Consider the following 19,363-nt stretch of genomic DNA (forward strand, 5'->3'; position numbering starts at 1 on the left):
AATTATTGGGCTTAGAAAATTTGCCCATTTATTAAAAAGCATCTATGAAATATAAAACAAAAAGAGATTCAGTAGTCTGCAGGACACTGAGGAGCAAAAATGCTGGTCCAAGAAGACCCAAGATCCACTTCCATGTATAGTTACACCCAACAGGACAGATGAGATACAAGGAAAGCTATTGAATTCAAAGGTCACATTGCAGCTTTCCTGATCTATGAGTCTGAATCCAGAATGCCCTGATTCTTTCTTCCCTGGAATGGACCTAACTCATTCCATTTTTGGCAGAAGATTATGGAGATGTGAAAAAAAAACATAGAATCTCCCTCTGATGTAGATCCTCAAAATCAAATAAAAAGTAGTGCTGACTTAAGCTTCCACTTTAGTCATTCCTTCTGTAGTGTCACATGACGCCCCTTTCATGCCCCTCTCCGACTCATAGCAAGGCTCTCCCCATACCCATCATTCCCCCAAAGGAAACTGGCTAATGCTGAGTAAGACGGGAACTCTGTCTAAAGGTATTCATGCACTGAACACATCCATGAGATCTGTCCACATCCACGAGATCTGTCCACTATGTGGATTTTCAGGCCTTAGTAAGAGTTGAGCTAGGACTGAAGGCCGTCTGCACTCACTACAGCCAAAGGTTTTCTCCCCAGCGTGAGTTCTCTGATGTTCGCTAAGAGCTGAACTCCAACCAAAGGCTTTACCACCTTCACTTCATTCACAGTTTCTCTCGTGAATGGATTCCCAGGTGATCAATAAGGTACGAACTGTACTTGAAGGTTTTCCCACATTCTTTACATTCAGAAGGTTTTACCCCACTGTGAGTCTTCTGGTGCTGAATAAGGTGGGAGTTCCGACTAAAGGCCTTCCCACATTCACTACACTCATAGGGTCTTTCTCCAGTGTGAATTCTATGATGTTTGATAAGCAGTGAACTCCTACTGAAAGATTTCCCACACTCATTACAGTCATAAGGAGTCTCCCCTGTATGGACTCTCTGATGTTCGATGAGGTGTGAGTTACGACTGTAAGCTTTCCCACAGTCGCTGCATTCATATGGTCTCTCTCTGGTGTGAACTCGCTGATGTTCTGTTAGATTTGAGCTCTGACTGAAAGCCTTCCCACATTCGGTACATTCATAGGGCTTCTCCCTAGTGTGGATTCTCTGATGTCGAAGGAGACTTGAGCTCTGACCGAAAGCTTTTCCGCACTCATTACACATGTAAGGCATCTCCCCCGTGTGGATGATCTGATGCTGGATGAGGCGTGAGCTGCGCCGGAAGGCCTTCCCACACTCACCGCATTCATAGGGTTTCTCCTCGGTGTGAATTCTTTGATGCTGAATGAGATTTGAACTATGGCCAAAGGCTTTTCCACATTCATGACACTCATAAGGCTTCTCTTGCGTGTGGATTTTTTCATGCTGAATACGGTATGTATTCCGTCTGAATAGCTTGCCACAAACGTTGCACATTTGAGATTTCTCTTCCATAAGAATGTGTGTCTGTCGGATAAAGTCTGAGATATGACCAAAGTTCTGTCCATACCCATAGGGTCCTGCATGTTTGTTTCGTTCACATTCATCTCCTTCGTGTGGCTGTGTCCCTATTTCAAGAGATTTCTGCTTTATAATTAATTGATCCTCAGTCCAGGTCTCACCATCTGACGGAAAATACAAAAAAAGTATATGTAACAATAAAAACTCCCTGTGGGAAACAGGACGATCAAAGTATTCCAGGGTATCTGGTTCAAAAAAGTACGAAACATGGCCTCACAATAGGAGGAAAAGATGGATAAAAGCTGAGCAGATTTGGAGAAAGTGGTGGGGAAACTAAAGTGAGGATTTATATGTGAAGTCCCTGACCAGAGAGATACACTGGAATTAGCAGAATAGGAAAGCAGAGTTTGAGGGAAGTGGGATTATCTCAGAACACAGGAACGGTGATGCTGGGGGCTCTGTGTGGGGAGGGGCAGGGACTGAGCGGATAAATAAAAGAACCTCAGCAGAGGTTCTGTCCACATGGTACCCTGGTCACATGGGTTGTCACTGTGGTAACAGGAAAGGCTCCCTTCCTGTAATCACACACCAGCACCTTCCTCACTCCTGTTGAGAGCCTCTCTCTACAAACAGATGCTCACATGCTCATTCATGAACATGACATACTCGGACCTTAGATGCACCTTTTAGAAATTGTACAAACTGGGAGGATTTGCGAGAGGAAGGGAGGGGAGAATAGGAGGAAAAGTTGTTTAAAATATGAAGCACGGGGTAGTGAGAAATACTTCCAAATCTTTCTCAACTCTAAGAGAACATACAAAAACCAATTCTGGGGACTTCCCCGACAGTCCAGTGGTTAAGAGTCTAACTTCCAATGCAGGGGGCGCAGGTTCAATCCCTGGTCAGAGAACTAAGACCCAAGATCCCACATGCCACGCGGTGCGGCCAAAAATTAAAAAACAAACAAAAAAATTCTGCACCCTAGCTGTATCTAAGGGAGACCTTAGAAAAACATCTCCTGTTTACTATAATACATTTCTCCTCTTAAGTTTTACTTTTTAAATATGGCTTACCGGAGTGCAGTGATATTACAGAAAGAAGGCCCTCTGCTTAGGGGGATCTTTCTGGAAGAAGGGGGTGCTGAGGAATATACAATGTAGTTATCATTTCCATCAGCAGTGAAAGTCTAAAACATATGCAACCCTGATTTTAGTAGGGAATGGTCATTGTTTTTAAAGAATTTAATAAGTATCTGGTCTCACAGAACCATATTTACATGTGTTCTCCACCTCCAGATATGCCCTCATCTTCCGTACATTCAATTTGGATACTGGATTTCTTACAAATTTTTTTGTGATGAGAACTTTTAAGATCTACTCTCTAAGCAACTTTCAAATATACTACACGGTGTTACTAACTATAGCTGTACCTTACATCCCTGGGACTTATTCACCTTACAACTGTAAGTTTTGTACTTTTGGACCCCCTTCATCCAGTTCTCCCACTCCCCACCCCCCGCCTCTGGCAACCACCAGTCTGTTCTCTGTATCTATGAGTTTGGATTTTTCAGATTTCACATACAAGTCAGGTCATACAGTGTTTGTCCTTCTCTGACTTATTTCACTTAGCATAATGTCCTCAAAGTCCATCCGTGCTGTTGCGATGGCAGGAATTCCGTGTTTTTTATGGCTGGATAACATTCCACTGTGTGTACAGATAGCACATGTTCATCCATTCATCCGTCGATGGACATTTAGGTTGTTTCCATGTCTTGACTATTGTAAGTAATGCTGCAGTGAACCTGGGGGTGCAGATATCTTTTCGAGAGAATGATTTCTTTTCCTTTGAATAAATACCCAGAAGTGCTGGATCACATGGTAGTTCCATTTTTAATTTTTTAAGGAACCTCCATACCATTTTCCATAATGGCTGCACCAATTTACATTCCCACCAACAGTGCACGAGGGTTCCCTTTTCTCCTCATCCTCATCAACACTTTTTATTTCTTATCTTTTCGATGTTAGTTATTCTACCAGGTGTGAATGGATTGCTGGTTTAATGTTTTTACGTCCCCTTGCACGTGTGTTTACCTTACTTGTCAGACAGTTTGCAAGCTCCTGAGGAGCAGGGACTAGGGTTTCTTCTCTACCTCCCTGACCTGGCCCCCATCTGTCTTTCCAGCCTCATTCTGATCTTCTCCCTACACAAAGCCTCTTTACTATCTGTTGAACCACTCTAGTCATAATATGTGAAGGCTGAGATGTTGTAGAGGATGTGCCTTTTATTTGGCCCACTGCCCGAGATTTGACAGCTTGCCCAACGTAGTCGAGAATGTCAATCTCACTGCTCTCAGGCCCTGTTCAATATCACCTTCTCCATGAAGCTGAAGGTGATTCTTTTCCTACAGCTCTTGAAATACTCATCTTTAAGTCATGTAACAGTCAGTACGTTTTTTTGTTTTTTTTGTTTTTTGTTTTTGTTTTTTTTTTTTTTTTGGTTGCTATATAACTTTTATTTCTGGAAGGTAAAGTAGATACAACAATATACAAAAAAAAAAAAAGAGAGAAGAAAAAACCCACAATAATATAAATTTTTACACTATTAAGTAAGTATACATTGGAATTTGAATGCAGTGCTCAGGACAGCATCTCACAAACCACCGTGTGGGTAGCTTAGGCATCCATGGGAATCCCTCGGCTGGGCAGGGGTCAGGCAGGCAGGCCCTGGAGGACTGGGTTTTTTAAGGGAGGGGCCAAAACAAGTCTCAGCTCCTCTCAAGGCTTTTGCTATAATCAGGGTTAAAACCAGAAACACATGCGACCTAAAAGCCACGGGGTTTTAGTTTCTGCTCCAGCGAAGCCGGGATCCTCACCCGAGGTCCCTCGAGTTAAGCTAATTATGATCTAGAGAGTGTTGCTAAAGGGAGATTGCTCCATACTACCTATCAACCCCTGTTTGTCTTGAAGAGACGGTCTCGTCCCCTTCCTTCAAAAACTGGCGAATTTGGGTGTAACGCATAGCATTCCCTAGAAACTCTGGTCGACTGAGACAAGGTGGTTATGGACCACCCAATCTGGCCGTGCCTCTGGGTCTGAGGAGGCCCCATATCAGAGACCACCTCTCATGCTACTAAGTGTTCTGAGATGCACAGAAAATGCGAGTTGTTCTGCCTCACCGCGGGGGCCCCCATGTGGAGGAGACGGTCACCAGCGCTGGGGGAAGGCTGGGGTGTACACTCCCTCACGTGAGGGACAGACCTCGAGCTTATCACTAAGCCTCCGCCCCTGGCTTAACCAAGTGAAGAAGTGATTACAGGTGCCGCAGGAAATCACCAAGAAGCTGGGATAAGAACCATATTCCCTGAGCTCAACTAGACCCTTGACTGGGGCCCCACAGTCTGACTCATGTTCGACCTGTAACTCTCTCCCTCTTATTCCAGGAGGTCCTGAGACCAGGATGCCTAAAGCGAACAGGACAAGGGACCTTTAGACATAGGAAGGAGCCACGCCACAAGAGGGGCTCAGGTAAACTGGGGGAGAGGAAGAATCATCCCATCCCTTAGAAGGCACCCACAGAAACCACGCAGGCTCGGAAACAGGGGCAAAGTCTGGGGAGGAAAGGCGAGCAGGTTGAAAGTGCCCCTCTGCCCAGCCTCACCTACTAATAGGCCAATAGGTGAAAGGGGAAAATAAAAACTTTGTTTAGCAGAAAAAGTCTAAAATGTTTAGGGTCTCTTTCAACCTTCCTATATGAAAACCAAAGGCCAAGCCACATCTTCAGATGTCTGTTAAGGGCTGGATCTGAAGCTCATGTCAAGGTTTATATAAATTATCAGCCTGAAGAAAGCTGAATGCCTAAAGCACCAAGGAGGAAATTAACTGAGTTTTCTTAAATACAGAAAAGGCTATGCCGATACGGTGCTTTATGCCCTTTAAAAAACATGAAGAACCTAGTGGCAGGACGGGAACAGAGACACAGACCTACCAGTCAGTACGTTTTATTGATCACTAACAACATGCCAGGTATAGTTCCAGACTCTGAGATACATCAGTAAGCAAAACACAAAAATCCTCAAAGACCTTTCATTTTACTAAGGGAGATGGATAGTAAACTATGTCAATTACATACTGTTAAAAGGTCATAAAAGTGTTACAGAGGAAAAAAGCAAGGAACAAGGATTAGAGTGCCAGGGGGCAGTGGGCAAAAGGGTTGCAATTTTAAATATCACAGTTAAAGGAGGACATTTAAAAATGACATTTAAGCCAAGACTTGAAGGAGATAAGGATTATGCGGGGAAGAGCATTACACATAGAAGAAACAGCAAGTGCGAGACCTTGGGTGCTCAAAGAGGCAAGTGTGACTGGAGCAGAATGAGCAGGGGGAGAGGAGAAGGGCTGAGGTCAGAGACACAGAAGGGGGATCAGAGAACACACGACCCTGTGGGCTACAGGTTTGTACGAGGTTTATTTCAGAGTGAGATGGGAAGCCACTGGAGGGTTCTGACCAGAGGAAGACAAGAGCTGACACTTTACCAGGATCACACTGGCTGCCATGTTGGGTAGAGGCTGGAGGGAGGCAACTGCAGAGGCAGGACAACCAACCAGGCTGCTGCGATAATCCAGGGGAGAAATGATGGCGACCTGAACCAAGACGGTGGCAGAGGAGGTAGTAAGAAGCACTTGGGTTCTGGAAAGAAACGTTGACGGTCGCATGGACAGGATTACTGGCTGACGGATATGGATATGAGAGAAACAAAAGTTTCTCTCTGGGTTGTGCAGCTGGAGGGATGGTGTTCCCATCTACTGGGATGGGGGATATTCGTAGACCAGCTACAGCATCTCCAGTAATCGAAAAAGACATTTCCACACGACGGCTCTCATACCAGTTTCTTGAGATCAACCTATCCCAAACCTGCACATACACTTCCGGTGTGTGAGTACTTGGTACGATAGCCTTGCAACTCTCCTGTAGCTTTAACATTTTTCAAAATAAAGGGGGGGGGGCGGTAAATAATGACCAGTGACTCTCTTCTCTGTCGCCACATCCACTCAGTAAACAAAAGTACTATTGCTTCTACCTACAACGTAGCAATACTTCTTTTTTTCCCCTGCCTTCCTGTTATCACTGCTAATATCCTAAAGTCAGATCCTAATCACCTCTCACACTAAACAAACTAGAATCTCTTCCTTGATTTGCAATGCTCATCTGCTAGCCTCCTATTAAGCAAAGCTCACATACTTCAATTTCTGCCAAGCAAATCTAAACTCTTTGGCGTGGCATTCATTTTCCACACTTGTGCTCCGCTCTGCCTTTAGTCTCATCCTCTGTCAATCTACTCTATGCTCCGGTTACTCTGAAATGTTTCCTGAACATTTAGCTCCCCACGCGATTCCTTCTCCGCTCGACCTTCTTCCTCCACCTGGATCAGCCTCCCTTCCAACTTCACTGATCAAAATCCTATCCACCCTGCAAGACCCAGATCAAAGGCAGCCTCCTTCCCCATACTTAACCCTGCTCCAGCCCCCGGCTGGAATTGATCGTTCCTTTGAATCTCTAAAGCATACAGTTCCTACCCCCTCCTCGTGGCATTTAACCACATTGACTTTGGGCCTCTCCTTAGAAATATGTTTAGTTTTTTGTATGTGTGTATTCCCTTCAATTTATTTTGAAAGTACCTCTAGAATAAGAGGTGTCTTCCATTTCTTTTCCTCCAACCCCAGTACTATGTAAAGAACTCTGCCCACATTAGGGGCTTTAAAATGCTCCTGATTATTTCCTAGCAATCCATTATAAGGAAGTTCTACTCCATCAAAAGAAGAATCTATAAATCACGGAGGGCCCCACGTTGACCATTTATAAAGTCTTCAGGACTGAAACTCAAATAGAATTCAGAGAGGTATATCTCCTCATGGGTTTGAGCCACTTATACAAGAAACATCAAAAACTTGGATCCAAACTCTGATGGACGCAGGACCCTCTGGAATACCTCTGCGGACAGTGGCCAGCCTGAGACAGAGCCAGAGAAGCCCGAGAAGAGAGCAGCCGCCCTCTGGGATATCTCTGCGGACAGTGGCCAGCCTGAGACAGAGCCAGAGAAGCCCGAGAAGAGAGCAGCCGTCCTCTGGGATGACAGGCTCATCAAATGTGTCCCTGCGGACGAAGGTTTAAAAACACATTTCTAGACTGATTTGCTTCTAATTTAAAGGGAGGGGGAAATCTACACAGTTCTTCAAGCAGCTTAACTACAAAGCTGTGTGATCCCAAGTACATTTACTTCTAACAGCAGAAGAAATGAGCAATGCTTCCTGTACTAGGTCAAATAGAGCCCTCACCCCCAAATTTATGTATACCTCAGAATGTGACCTTATTTGGAAATAGGATCCTTGCAGAGGTAATTAGTTAAGATGAGGTCATAATGGATTAGGGTGCACCCTAAATCCAATGACTGGTATCTTTATAAGAGAAAGGAGAGGAAGATTCAGACACAGAAACACATGGGAAAGAAGGCCATGTTGCAATGGAGGCAAGATTGCAGTGATACAGCTACAAGCCAAGGAATGCCGAGGATGGCTGGAAGCCACCAGAAGCTACGAGCAGTCAAAGAAGGATTCTTCCCTAGAGCCTTCAGAGCAAGCCTGGCCCTCTTGGATTTCTAGCTTCCAGACCTATGAGAAAATACAGTTGTTTTAAGCCATGCAGTTGCAGTAATTTGTCATAGCAGTCGTAGGAAACTAATATACTTCCTGTTTGATTTAATCACTCAACAAACATATGTACCGCTGACTATGCACAAGATTCTGGTAAAGAGATTATAATGCTGTTTCAAAGCACAATTAGGAATGACAACCCCTCCCTAGGTGAACTGGGGACGGCATCCTCAAAGAATGACGTTGCGCTGCATCTTGAACTATGATCAGGACCAACAAGGTAAAGAGAATTGCAGGCAAAAGCAACAGCATATGTTAAGGCTCAGAAACATAAAAGGGAATACTAAGTTTAAGGAGTAGTGATAAAAAATTCAATGAGATGTATGCTCCGTGTGGGCAGGCAGTAGGACATAGAGCAGAAAAAATAGAGTAGAGCCAGATAATGAAAAGACAAGAAAACAATAATAAAGTCACTCTGAACAATTTTTTTTGAAAAACATAATGAAGAGACATATATGCCACACTCAGGATTTTAGACTTTATTCTACAGGCAGAGAATAATATGGGCAGCCGAGAGTGGGGGAAATTACCAACAGCACAGGGATGTGTCAATACTCCAAGGAAATACAATGGGCCTAAAATGAGGAGGTGGTGGTGACAGGCAACAGAGTCAGGCCTTTCTGAAGAAAAACTGACAGGATTTGGTGGCCAAATGAATACAGAGGGAAGGAGAATGTAGAGGATGATCCAAGTTTTCTGGCTTGGGAAAAGCACCTACTAAAATTAGCCAAGGGAGTCACTGGAAGGTAGGGAGGTGGGGGATGGCAGAAAAGAATGAGTCCAGAAGTACACTTACAGATGTCTGGTTCAGCACAGAGTGCAACCTGAAGTCTCAGAAGGGGACAGGATCACCCACGAGGGTGAAAGAGAAGAGGGTTGAGAACTGCTTTGGGGACAATCAATGTTTAAGAAACGGGTGGAGGGACGTCCCTGGCGGTTCAGTGGTTAGGACTCTGTGCTCTCACTGCAGTGGCCCGGGTTCAATCCCTGGTCGGGGAACTGAGATCCCACAAAGCACATGGTGCAGCGAAGAAAGAAGGGAAGGAGGGAGGGAGGGAGGGAGGAAGGAAGGAAGGAAGGAAGGAAGGAAGGAGGGAAGGAAGGAAGGAAGGAAGGGAGTAGAGAAACAGGAATGGGAAAGACCCTGAGAAGGCAAGTGGCAGGACCAGGAGAAAATAGTGCTTCCAAAACCAAAGAACAAGAGTTTCAAGGAACAGTGATCACATCAACAGAAATACTAAAGGGTCAAAAAAAATTAGGGATGGGACTTCCTTGGTGCCGCAGTGGTTAAGAATCCGCCTGCCAATGCAGGGGACACGGGTTCGAACCCTGGTCCAGGAAGATCCCACATGCCACGGAGCAACTAAGCCCGCACGCCACAACTACTGAGCCCATGCACCGCAACTACTGAAGGCCGCGCGCTCTGAGGCCCATGTGCCGCAACTACTGAGCCCGTGCTCCACAACAAGAGAAGCCACCACAATGAGAAGCCCGCACACTGCAGCAAAGAGTAGCCTCCGGTCTCCGCAACTAGAGAGAAAAGCTCACACGCAGCAATGAAGACCCAACGCAGACCAAAAAAAAAAAATTAAAAAAGAAAATTTTTTAATTAAAAAAATATATTAAAAAAAAAATTAGGGATGAAAAAAAAATATGTCCAGTGGATTCATTAGTTAAGCCCTGGCAACCTGGATATAATCAGTGTCGATGGAGCAGAAGCAGTGCCCTGCGCCCAGTGAATGGCAGTTACAAAATTAACAGCAACTGGTGAGGATTTTTAAGAGGTGTGACAGCAAAGGGAACAAAGGTGATTACACCCAACTTCCCTCCATTACTTAGTCAACCACCAAGTCCTGCAGGTTTCCGTACCAACGTCTCTAGCATGTGTTTGTTTCCTTCCTGGCAGCCTCCAGACTGTTTCAGAAACCTGATGGAGGCTGCCCTGCACTGAGGTTTCAAGCATGGGACACTGGGATGTGTGGGGTCTGGGTAGGCAGAGAATGTAGGGGACAGCGACGCAAAAAAAGACACAAAGGCACAATGGTGGATAGTGCAAAGTGTTTTCGGCATTACCTCGTGCAGACACACCAGTCTTGCGGGGTCTGTCTGGGGGAACACTGAGATAAAGACTTTAAAGTTGGGTTGAGACCCCACTGCAGAGGACCCTGAATGCCAGGTTACAGAGAATGAACTGAATGCAGTGGGCACTGTGCACGAACCCAGGTAAATATTTCAGGATGGCAACTAAGGCACTTGGCCTTAGAAACACTAGCAGCAAGGAGCCTGTGATAAGGGCCTATCCCCTCTTACCTAAACTCTGATTCTTTTCTTATTCTAAATTCTTTCAAGGCCAAATATATGACTTTCTAAGGCCCCCTGGGCCAATACCCAGTTGATAGGTGAACGTCCACATTGTTTATTGTCCTGTAGTCTCTCACAGATAACTATTCCAACTCAACTCTAAGCTGGTGTGTGGTGGGGGGGCGGGGGGGGGCGATGGGGTAAGCTTTCTTTCAACTTAGTCTCAGCACCTTATAATAACAACTCAATAGAATATTTGAGTTAAAAATCAGCCTAAAACAGAATTAGAAAGCTAAATATGTGAAAGAAAAATCCTCCAAACGTTAGCCATCGCAAAATCCATGATGTGGATTATCTAAGCCTTTGTCCCTCAATTAAATAATCCAAATCCACCTTTTTTTAAAAGCCAAGCATATACGAGATAATGGTGGGATGGTAGATTGAAATTTAAATGTTGATGTTTACAGTTTAACCTCATTTTCCATCAGCAGGTGGCTGGCCTGTCTACTGTACTCCACAGGCAAGGTACCCTCTCGAAGTTTACACCCTGGGTGGAAAATGTATCTACCCTAATGATGAAAGACAGGTTCAGGGGAGAAGCCCACTCTTTTCCTGGTACTTGGGGTATAGGACACACTTGGCTGGGTTCATTCATTCTTTTATTCACACAACGTTTACTGAGCCTCTCAAAGGACAAGCAAGTTAACACGTGCTGGAATGACAGATCCCCAAGACTTAGTGCTATGGACAGTGCTGCTGCAGGTCTGCAGATCTGTCTGCTCCACACATGAAGAGAAGAAACATTAGTGATAGGCTTTATTTACATGTAATAACGTTTTAGGTTAAAAAAAAAAAAATCAGTGTCTTGCACCAGGGTAATTCTAAGCGCACGGTTAATCGTGTCCATCTGATCTGAGGCCGCGGTGGGAAGAACAAAGTTTAGACAAAGAAAGCAGCTAGGTCAGCTCTCCTCACCCTTGCTCTTTCGAGGCTCCTGCTCGAGGGACGGACACGGGGACTCCGGGGACGTCTGTTCAGGCAGCTTCTCCATGGGCCGGGTCCAGTCCCCGGTGCCGCACCAAGGCCAGGATCTTCTCTAAAAGGTCTTCAGAACCCGACCCAAGGGACGGGCAGTCACTTCAGGACAGAGAGCGAGAAGAGGACAGATGTAGGGAAAGCTGCAGGTGCCGTAGGTGCCGCTTCCTGAGCGGTTCCCGGCCTGGGGGCTGTCGGGGGAGCCTCGTCTTCCCTGCAGCCGGACTGGGCCCCGCCGCGGGGAGCGCCCGTCCGTCCGGCAGCGCGCCCCACCCCGACCCCACGGGATCCCCCCCGCCCGACCTTCTCCCGCCGCCCCGGCGCCGAACCGCGACACTCACTCGCTCACCCGGCCGCGCGTTCCGGCGGCGTCGGCGACCTCGGCCTCCAGGGGGACTAGAATCGCCTGCTCCTCGGCGCGCACTTCCGGGGCCCGTCTAGGCAGCTCGGAGGTCTAATCTCGATCGCGGGTTCCCTAGGGGCCGCTGGGGAGCTGGGTCCAGAGCGGAGTCGGGTGGGGGGCCTCCTTGGGCGTTTGTCCTCCTTCCCAAGGAGGGATTGAAGGAGGACGGAAAAGATTCTCTATTTGCCCTTCATCGCCCAAGTGGACTTACGATCTAAATTGGTTGTCTCCTCTTTCTCATCCCCAGTGTCCCGTGTTCACCCCATTTGCCTCCTCCGCTCTGCTCCACCCATCTCCACATTCCTTCTTCAAGATCACAGGCCACGCTGACCCTGCTGGGCCAAAACCTGTTATCTATGCCCTCTGTCCAGCCTGTCCTCCTCTCCCTTTGTCGCTTCAACTCAGCTTCCCAGTTATGCCTGGAGCATATAAACAAAGAGGAGGAACGTACTGGTACCAAAGGGCTGAAAGGGGAAGAAAAGCCGTAGAGATAGGATCAAGATCCAAACACCTACTGCACCTGGAGTACAGGTTTGCAGAGGCGTATCTGATATGCTGAAGCAGGAAAAAAGGATAAGGATAAAGAGGATTTTCCTGCTAAACTCAAACATAACAGCCACCAGTTATGGGGCACTGAAACCGAACATTATCTCATTAACCCTCACAACAATCCCACAAAGTTGATACTTTTTTACTATCGTACATGCCAGAAGCTGCACAGCTAGCGAGCAAACTAGAGGCAGGATTTCAACCCTGGCGCGTTCAAACCAGAGCCTCGCGGCTAACCACACTCGGGAGAGACAGTGGAGGAAGACGGGGAAATGCTGTCTGCGGGACGTAAGCAACTGCGGGAAAGACGCTCGTAATTACGTCCAAGTTGTAAATTTATTAACATGGATGAAATACAAATATAAAAGGGTAACCATTTTCTTAAAGAGAGTGGGATGAGGCAGCAAAATAATTCCAAAATCAATATTTTCTTGTTGATTTGTACAGAGCACCATCTATTTGAAACCATTCTTAAGTCTTGGATTTAACATTGGTTCCTTCATGCACTCGTATTTTGAAGGGAGTGTTAAGACTTGATGCCGCATGATAACGAATGTTAGAGGCGTGTCAGTTTGCAGGAAGTGCCCGTCAGGAGGCAGTTCCTACCACACAGACCACAAATGCCTAGTGATTTCTCTAGTCGTATTTTAAGTTCTCCAAGCTCAGTGTGTCCCTCCCTGGACAATGCTAGTCCTGCACTGGTTAACGCTTGCTCGTTGATTTCCTCTTTTTTAGATTTTATGCTAAGTATCTCTCCTCTATTGTAGCGTTTTTTATATTAGTATTTACATTAAAAACTTCTGGGCATTTAGTATATGACCAGTAGCTTTTACATTATCTCATTTAATTTTCATGCTATTAACAACCATACTGTACACACAAGAAAACTAGAAAGGCTAAGTAAAATGTCCAAAGTCATATAGCTAGTAAAGTTCAAACGTTATGTCTCATTCCAAAGTCATTGCTTTGACTCATCTGTCTTCTTTACTCAGTGGATTGTTTAATGCATCTGATTAGGTTAACTGTATCCACCGGCTACCACTAAATATCATATTGCCTGCCAACTGTATTACTGAATGAATGAAAGGACATACGAGGTTACCTATTTGGACGTGAGAAATTCCATTGCTTCTGAGATAACACCCTACGGGCTTCCTTTGAACTTCGTTCTCAAATCCTCAGTTACCCATGTACTATTTCCTAAGGTGAGGCATTCTCCAAAGAGCTCATTTATTACTGCCTTGAAAATGCCATACTCTTTCCTCTGCAGGCCTTCTGACATGCTCTTTTGCCCGAAATACTCTCCCTGCTCCACTCTCAGCACTCTCCATCTCTAGTCTACCTCTACCCACTCTTGCTCAAGCCAAAAACCTAGGAATCAAACTTGATTTTCCCATTACCCCCTGTGCTCCACCACTATAATATAAACAGAGGTGACAGTAAACCTTGGTAAGGATATGTATCCATTAGTAAGTCCTAGTTGTCAGAAAAATTAAGAATGCATTTGGGTCACTGAGAAATGGAAATATAAATCTAGTGATGGCAGTGGGGGTGTCTTGGCAGAAGATGGGAATTCGGGAGATTTGACCTGTAGCCTGTCGTTGTCAAAATTGTCAAGCCTGTTTCAAAGGGTGCGGCGGGGGGTTCTAACTAGCTCCCAAAAGACACTGGGATATTTTCTCCCAGCTTCCCAGAGAGCTCTGGGAGCATTTAGGATCAGCTGCAAACTAATGGTGAATCACTGGGTATGTAACAGGGAACAAAAACTATCATAGAAAACGTCTCTTCTCTAGGTTCTGGGATGTGTCCGATACCAACATCATGATGATGGAAAGCTTTGGAGTGAAACAGCCCTGACTTTGAGCTTACTGTGTGACCCTACAGGTTTTTCAACCTCTCTACACCTCAGTTCCTCTATAAAACGGAGCTGGTTCCCTTGCAGAGTTGTTGTGAGGACTGTTTGAGTATGTGCATATATACATACATGTGTACGTAGGTAGGTGGACAGATAGATAAAATTAGGTGTCCCAACTATTAGATTTCTTCTCTTCCCTCCCCCATCTTCAAGGCTAAAAAGACTAAGAACACAAACTATACTGGACCAATTAAGTATTAGCAAGCTTAAAGAGACAAGTTACTTGCCCTCAAGGATTATTTTGGTTTCTCATTTTTTAAAATGTTTTTATTTATTTAAAAAATACATTCTGCCTAGCTCTACTGAAACCTCAAACTATTTACCCTTACTTTATGTGCCAAGAGCATCCCAACCGAATAACCCTTTAAACTGTAAACATTCAGACTTTATTCCAGAGGTCTGTGGAAGAGCAAGCTTTGCACCTGTACGAAGGAGAGTGATTTATCCCTGCTGTGAAGCAGGTTTCTAGAAGGAACTGAGTTGCAGCCAGGAAGGTGATTCTAAGATTCCCAAATGCTTCTGGCTGAGGACTTCAGATTTTATTTAAAACAGATTCTCAGAGTACCAAACACACCTTTATTCAAGTGGAAGTACAAAAGCACATTCCTAAACCAAATGCATACATGTGATTTTTACATTTTCTGCTATTTAGAGATTACTTAATCTTCTGTTTCATAATCACCGGAGGTGACTACCCGTGGTCTCTATCCATAGGGTATACATGTTCATAGACAGGAAAATGAAAACATGCATTTTTCATATGCTTTGCATTTAGATCAATTCATTTAGGTCCCTACCGTGCCCTGATGAGATCCTATGCTTGCTGATGGCTAAGAGGTAAAATACTGTGGTAGAACTACCCTAGAGGTTATTAGCCATAAGAGGCTTACAGAGTAAGCAATGAATTTTTATATATTTGTTGAGGATCCCTAGTGAATATTTTAACATATGAATTATGAAAGCCTCAATCGCTGGAACAACTAGAATTTTAAATAACACTTGTCTTATTCACAAAATATTTTGATGCTTAAGATGGAAAAATACAATAAAATGCTTTGATATCATCTAAAGAATCATGAACTCTTGCTAGGTGTTATGACAGTGACCCTGAACTCTGGAGCCAACGTCTGTGCTCAGTTTCATCAATCAAAAAAAAAAAAAAAAAATGTTATTTTATATGGCCTGTAGACTCTAGTAAAATACAAAAAATATGATGTGTAAACAATTCCAAACAGGTAATGAAAAACTGTAATGGTTCAATTTTACAGGCATATCTGCCATTCTTGAAATACTCTCTCTAAAGGTATTACACAAGAACAACAATACCTTTGATGGAAGGCAGCATTCCCTTACGAAGATCTCTGATTTCTTAGTATATGTGCTTTACGTTTTGCCCTATCAAAAGCAGACTTGAGCATTCTGCTGGCCTTCAATGGACATATATAAAATAATTCTGAACTTAGACATGCAGAATAGGTGCTGAATATAGCTAGGCTACCACCAGTCTTGTTGGCTTCCTAAGGTCTTTTTCATCTCTTTTAGAAGGCTGTGAATGCTAACACAGCTAAGAACCTGGGTGTCACTTGAAAATGCTGCCTGCCACAAACTCAGGGGAAACAGAATCCTTCATACTCATGGATGGACAGGGTGTGTAAATCCATTTCTTTTAAAGAAAGATACTTTGCATTAGGACAGAAAACACCAAAAAAGCAAGTAGGGGTGGCATACCTGCTGGTGTAAAGCTTAAAACTAGGAAACCATCATTGAAGGTGCTTAAGAGAATGGAGAAATCAATAGGAATCCAAATGTTACGGCTGGAAAGAAATAGGGTCCTCAGAAAACAGCAGGCCTGAGTCTGTTTTGGAGAGAACTTCAGCTGAGAACAGCAGAAAAAGCTAAATGAGAAACTTTCCAGAAGTTGACATGTTTTAACATTGGTGTATCAATGTATCTTAGGGAAGCTGTGAACAATAAGAACGAATTTCAGGAAAAATAAAAATGTTTATAGGCCACATTAAAATAAAAATAGCTTAAATGAGTTCCATAAATAAAGCATACATACCTACTTATAACACCCATTAAATAAAAGAATGCCACGAGAAAACAGAACTGCATTCATCAAGTCACCCCTCTGACTAGATTCTCCTGCAATGAAAAAGACTGGGACTATATATTAACGATTTCATATGCAAATAATAATTCTCCCTTCAATATTTTGATGTTGAATAAAGCCTGAAATATGGTGCTAAATGCTTCCACTTGCATTATATCAAATTCTGGTCTGGTGTGGATATTCTGATGATGAAAAAAGACTTGAACTCCTAGACTTGTCATTTACTATATACCCAAATGACTTCTCTTGGGTATGGATTCTTTGCTGAATGAGGGTTGGAATATGGCTGAACCCTCCACACATACACATTTATTACATTCATAGGTATTCAGCATGAAATGAATTTGATGCTCACAAAGTAGTTTCTTTGACTGAAGGCTTTTTCACGTTTATAGGGTTTCTCTCTAGTGTGTATTCTTTTATGTCGACTAAGACTTGAACTCTGATTTTTCACATTCTTTATATCTGTAGAGTTTCTCTCTAGTATGAATTCTCTGATGTCTAGAAAGGGCTGAGCTCTGATGGAAGATATTCTCACATGCATCACATTTATAGAATTTTATTCCAGTATGAATTCTCCAATGGTGACTAAGGTATGAAAATAGCATGAAGCATCTACCACCTTCAATGTATTTGTAGGTTTTCTCATTGGTATGGGTTTGCAGGTGTCAAAAGAGTTTAACACGGACTAATAGCTTTCCAATGTTCGTCACATTCAGAAGGTTTCTCTCTGGTGTGAATTCCCCAATGATGAATAAAGGTTGAGCTGGGACCGAATCCTTTACCACATTCAGGACACACACGATTTCTCCCTGGTGTGAACTCTCAGATGCTGAATGAGGCCTGAACTTGACTAAATGTCTCCCCACGTTCATCACATTCGTAAGGTTTCTCTTTGGTATGAATTCCTTGATGGTGGACAAGGTGTGCTCTCTGACTGAGGTTCTTTTCCCATGCATCACAATCAAAGCCTTTTTCTCTGGTGAGGACTTCCTGTTGCAGGACAAGATCTGAGCTATGGTTGAAATTATCCTGATAATCATTACACTCATAGGATTTCTCTTTCCTATGAATTTTGTGATGCTGAATAAGGCATGAGGTTTGACTGAAAGCTTTTCCACATTCATTACATTCATGTGGTTTCTCTCCTGTGTGAATTCTTTGATGCTGAATAAGATGGGAATTCAATCTGAAGTCTTTTCCACATTCATTACATGTATAGGGCTTTTCTCTGAGACGAATTCCTTGATGCTTAATAAAGGTCAACCCACATTCGTTGTATTCATAGGACTTCTCTTCACAATGGACCTTCTGATGTTCAGCTAAGTGTGAGGTATGACAGAAGTCACTGCCACACACAGTACACTTACAAGGCATCTCTCTGTGAACTCTCTGATGTTGAGTGAGGTGTACACTACGACTGAAGACTCTTTCACAAGTGCTACATTTATAAGATTTTGCTCTGGTGTGAATCTTCTTATGCTGAATTACGTCTGAGCTCTGACTACAGGATTTGTCAGACGCCTCACAGGATTTATCAGATGCTTCACATTTATAGGGTTTCTCTCTAGTGTGTATTCTTTTATGTCGACTAAGACTTGAACTCTGACTGAAAGATTTTTCACATTCTTTACATTTGTAGGGTTTCTCTCTAGTATGAATTCTCTGATGTCTAGAAAGGGCTGAGCTCTGATGGAAGATTTTCTCACATGCATCACATTTATAGGATTTCTCAGTGGCAGGAATGCTCTCACATTTATTAAGGTGGGAGAGTTCCATTAAACTTTCCTTATATTCATTACTCTGAAAATCCTGTGTTAGATTTATTTGTTCATGTTTACCAGCTGAATTCTGGTTGAGGCTCATGTCATACTTATCAATGTCATCAACATTCTGTATTCTAAGAACTCTCTGATCTGCATCAAGAGTTGAGTCCAGACTGAAGCTTTTTTCAGGTTCATTACATTCACTGTTCTTCTCACTGGTGAAGGTTTTCTTACTGATTGTTATTTGCCTGAACTCTCTCTCCAGGAAGAGAAATTTCCTTAAGATTTCCTGAAGCCTTTCTAATCTGTCCTCAGTCTTATACACTTCTCTAGTCTCAGGAACTTGGGCAATATCCTTTTTGAGTCTTCCTACTCTCACTTTGTATGAATGTACTTCTTCTGGAATTTTCTGCTTAGGAATCAACAGCTTGTTTTCTTCTCTGGTCTCTCCATCTGATTCAATATATAAATAGAAAATGCAAATGTAATCTGTACCCTGTGCTTAGAAAAACAAAACTTAGAGAGGAGAAAACTAAATAATCTACAATCTACCAGGGTAAGAGAAGTTTATTTACTCTGAAACACAGGAACAAAATCTCAACAGCAGATGGAAGGGCATGAATAGGAGCAGTGAGATAGGATCCAAGTGGTCCAAGGTGTGGTAGAAATAGAGGGCAGGTTCAGCAGAGTAAGAAGATAACCAATTAAGGTGTTTCAATGGAGGTAACAGGGAACTAGTTCAACAGAATTATAGATAAGCAACTTGAATAGGGACCTAGTACAACTTACGGATAAGGGACGAAATAAGAGTTCATCAAAACTGAAGGGAGAAGGAAAGAGCTCTCCATTCTGGGATACAGACAGAGCTCTTCATTGACTGCCAAAGCAGCTACAGCTTGGCTCAACAACTAGACTTTATTTCCCTACTAATTCATCTGATTGATTCTGCCTTACTCACCTGAGCAGTCATCTCTTAAGACTTCTCTATTCTTAGTTTCCAGATCAAAGACCTGTAGATCTTGTTCCAGCTGGGAGATCCCATCAGGCTTGGAAATTGGAAATCCTGCTCACAG

General features: G+C 43.6%; 3 protein-coding genes across 8 annotated transcripts in view; all 3 read right to left on the reverse strand.

The window, feature by feature from the left end:
• Positions 1 to 11,572, reverse strand: part of TMEM225B (transmembrane protein 225B) — a 29,099-nt gene extending 17,527 nt beyond the window's left edge. For all 3 annotated transcript variants that reach the window (XM_059896960.1, XM_059896962.1, XM_059896959.1), the window contains exon 1: positions 11,485 to 11,572. The gene's annotated coding sequence lies outside the window, so the exon portion shown is untranslated. The remainder of the gene's footprint in view (positions 1 to 11,484) is intronic.
• Positions 1 to 19,363, reverse strand: part of LOC132348944 (zinc finger protein 239-like) — a 27,224-nt gene continuing 7,861 nt past the window's right edge. Inside the window, exons 2-4 of the mRNA XM_059896955.1 lie at positions 11,886 to 12,087; positions 11,485 to 11,646; positions 1 to 1,665 (exon numbers count right to left, since the gene is read on the reverse strand). Coding sequence (XP_059752938.1) covers positions 722 to 1,665; positions 11,485 to 11,560 — 1,020 coding nt within the window. The 5' untranslated portion in view covers positions 11,561 to 11,646; positions 11,886 to 12,087 and the 3' untranslated portion in view covers positions 1 to 721. The remainder of the gene's footprint in view (positions 1,666 to 11,484; positions 11,647 to 11,885; positions 12,088 to 19,363) is intronic.
• ZNF655 (zinc finger protein 655) overlaps positions 14,974 to 19,363 on the reverse strand; it is a 13,403-nt gene continuing 9,013 nt past the window's right edge. For all 4 annotated transcript variants that reach the window (XM_059896932.1, XM_059896933.1, XM_059896930.1 and 1 more), the window contains exons 3-4: positions 19,249 to 19,353; positions 14,974 to 18,743 (exon numbers count right to left, since the gene is read on the reverse strand). In XM_059896932.1, the coding sequence (XP_059752915.1) occupies positions 17,350 to 18,743; positions 19,249 to 19,353 (1,499 nt within the window). In that variant the 3' untranslated portion in view covers positions 14,974 to 17,349. The remainder of the gene's footprint in view (positions 18,744 to 19,248; positions 19,354 to 19,363) is intronic.

Source organism: Balaenoptera ricei, chromosome 15, assembly GCF_028023285.1.
Source record: "Balaenoptera ricei isolate mBalRic1 chromosome 15, mBalRic1.hap2, whole genome shotgun sequence".
NCBI classification, from domain to species: Eukaryota; Metazoa; Chordata; class Mammalia; order Artiodactyla; family Balaenopteridae; genus Balaenoptera; species Balaenoptera ricei.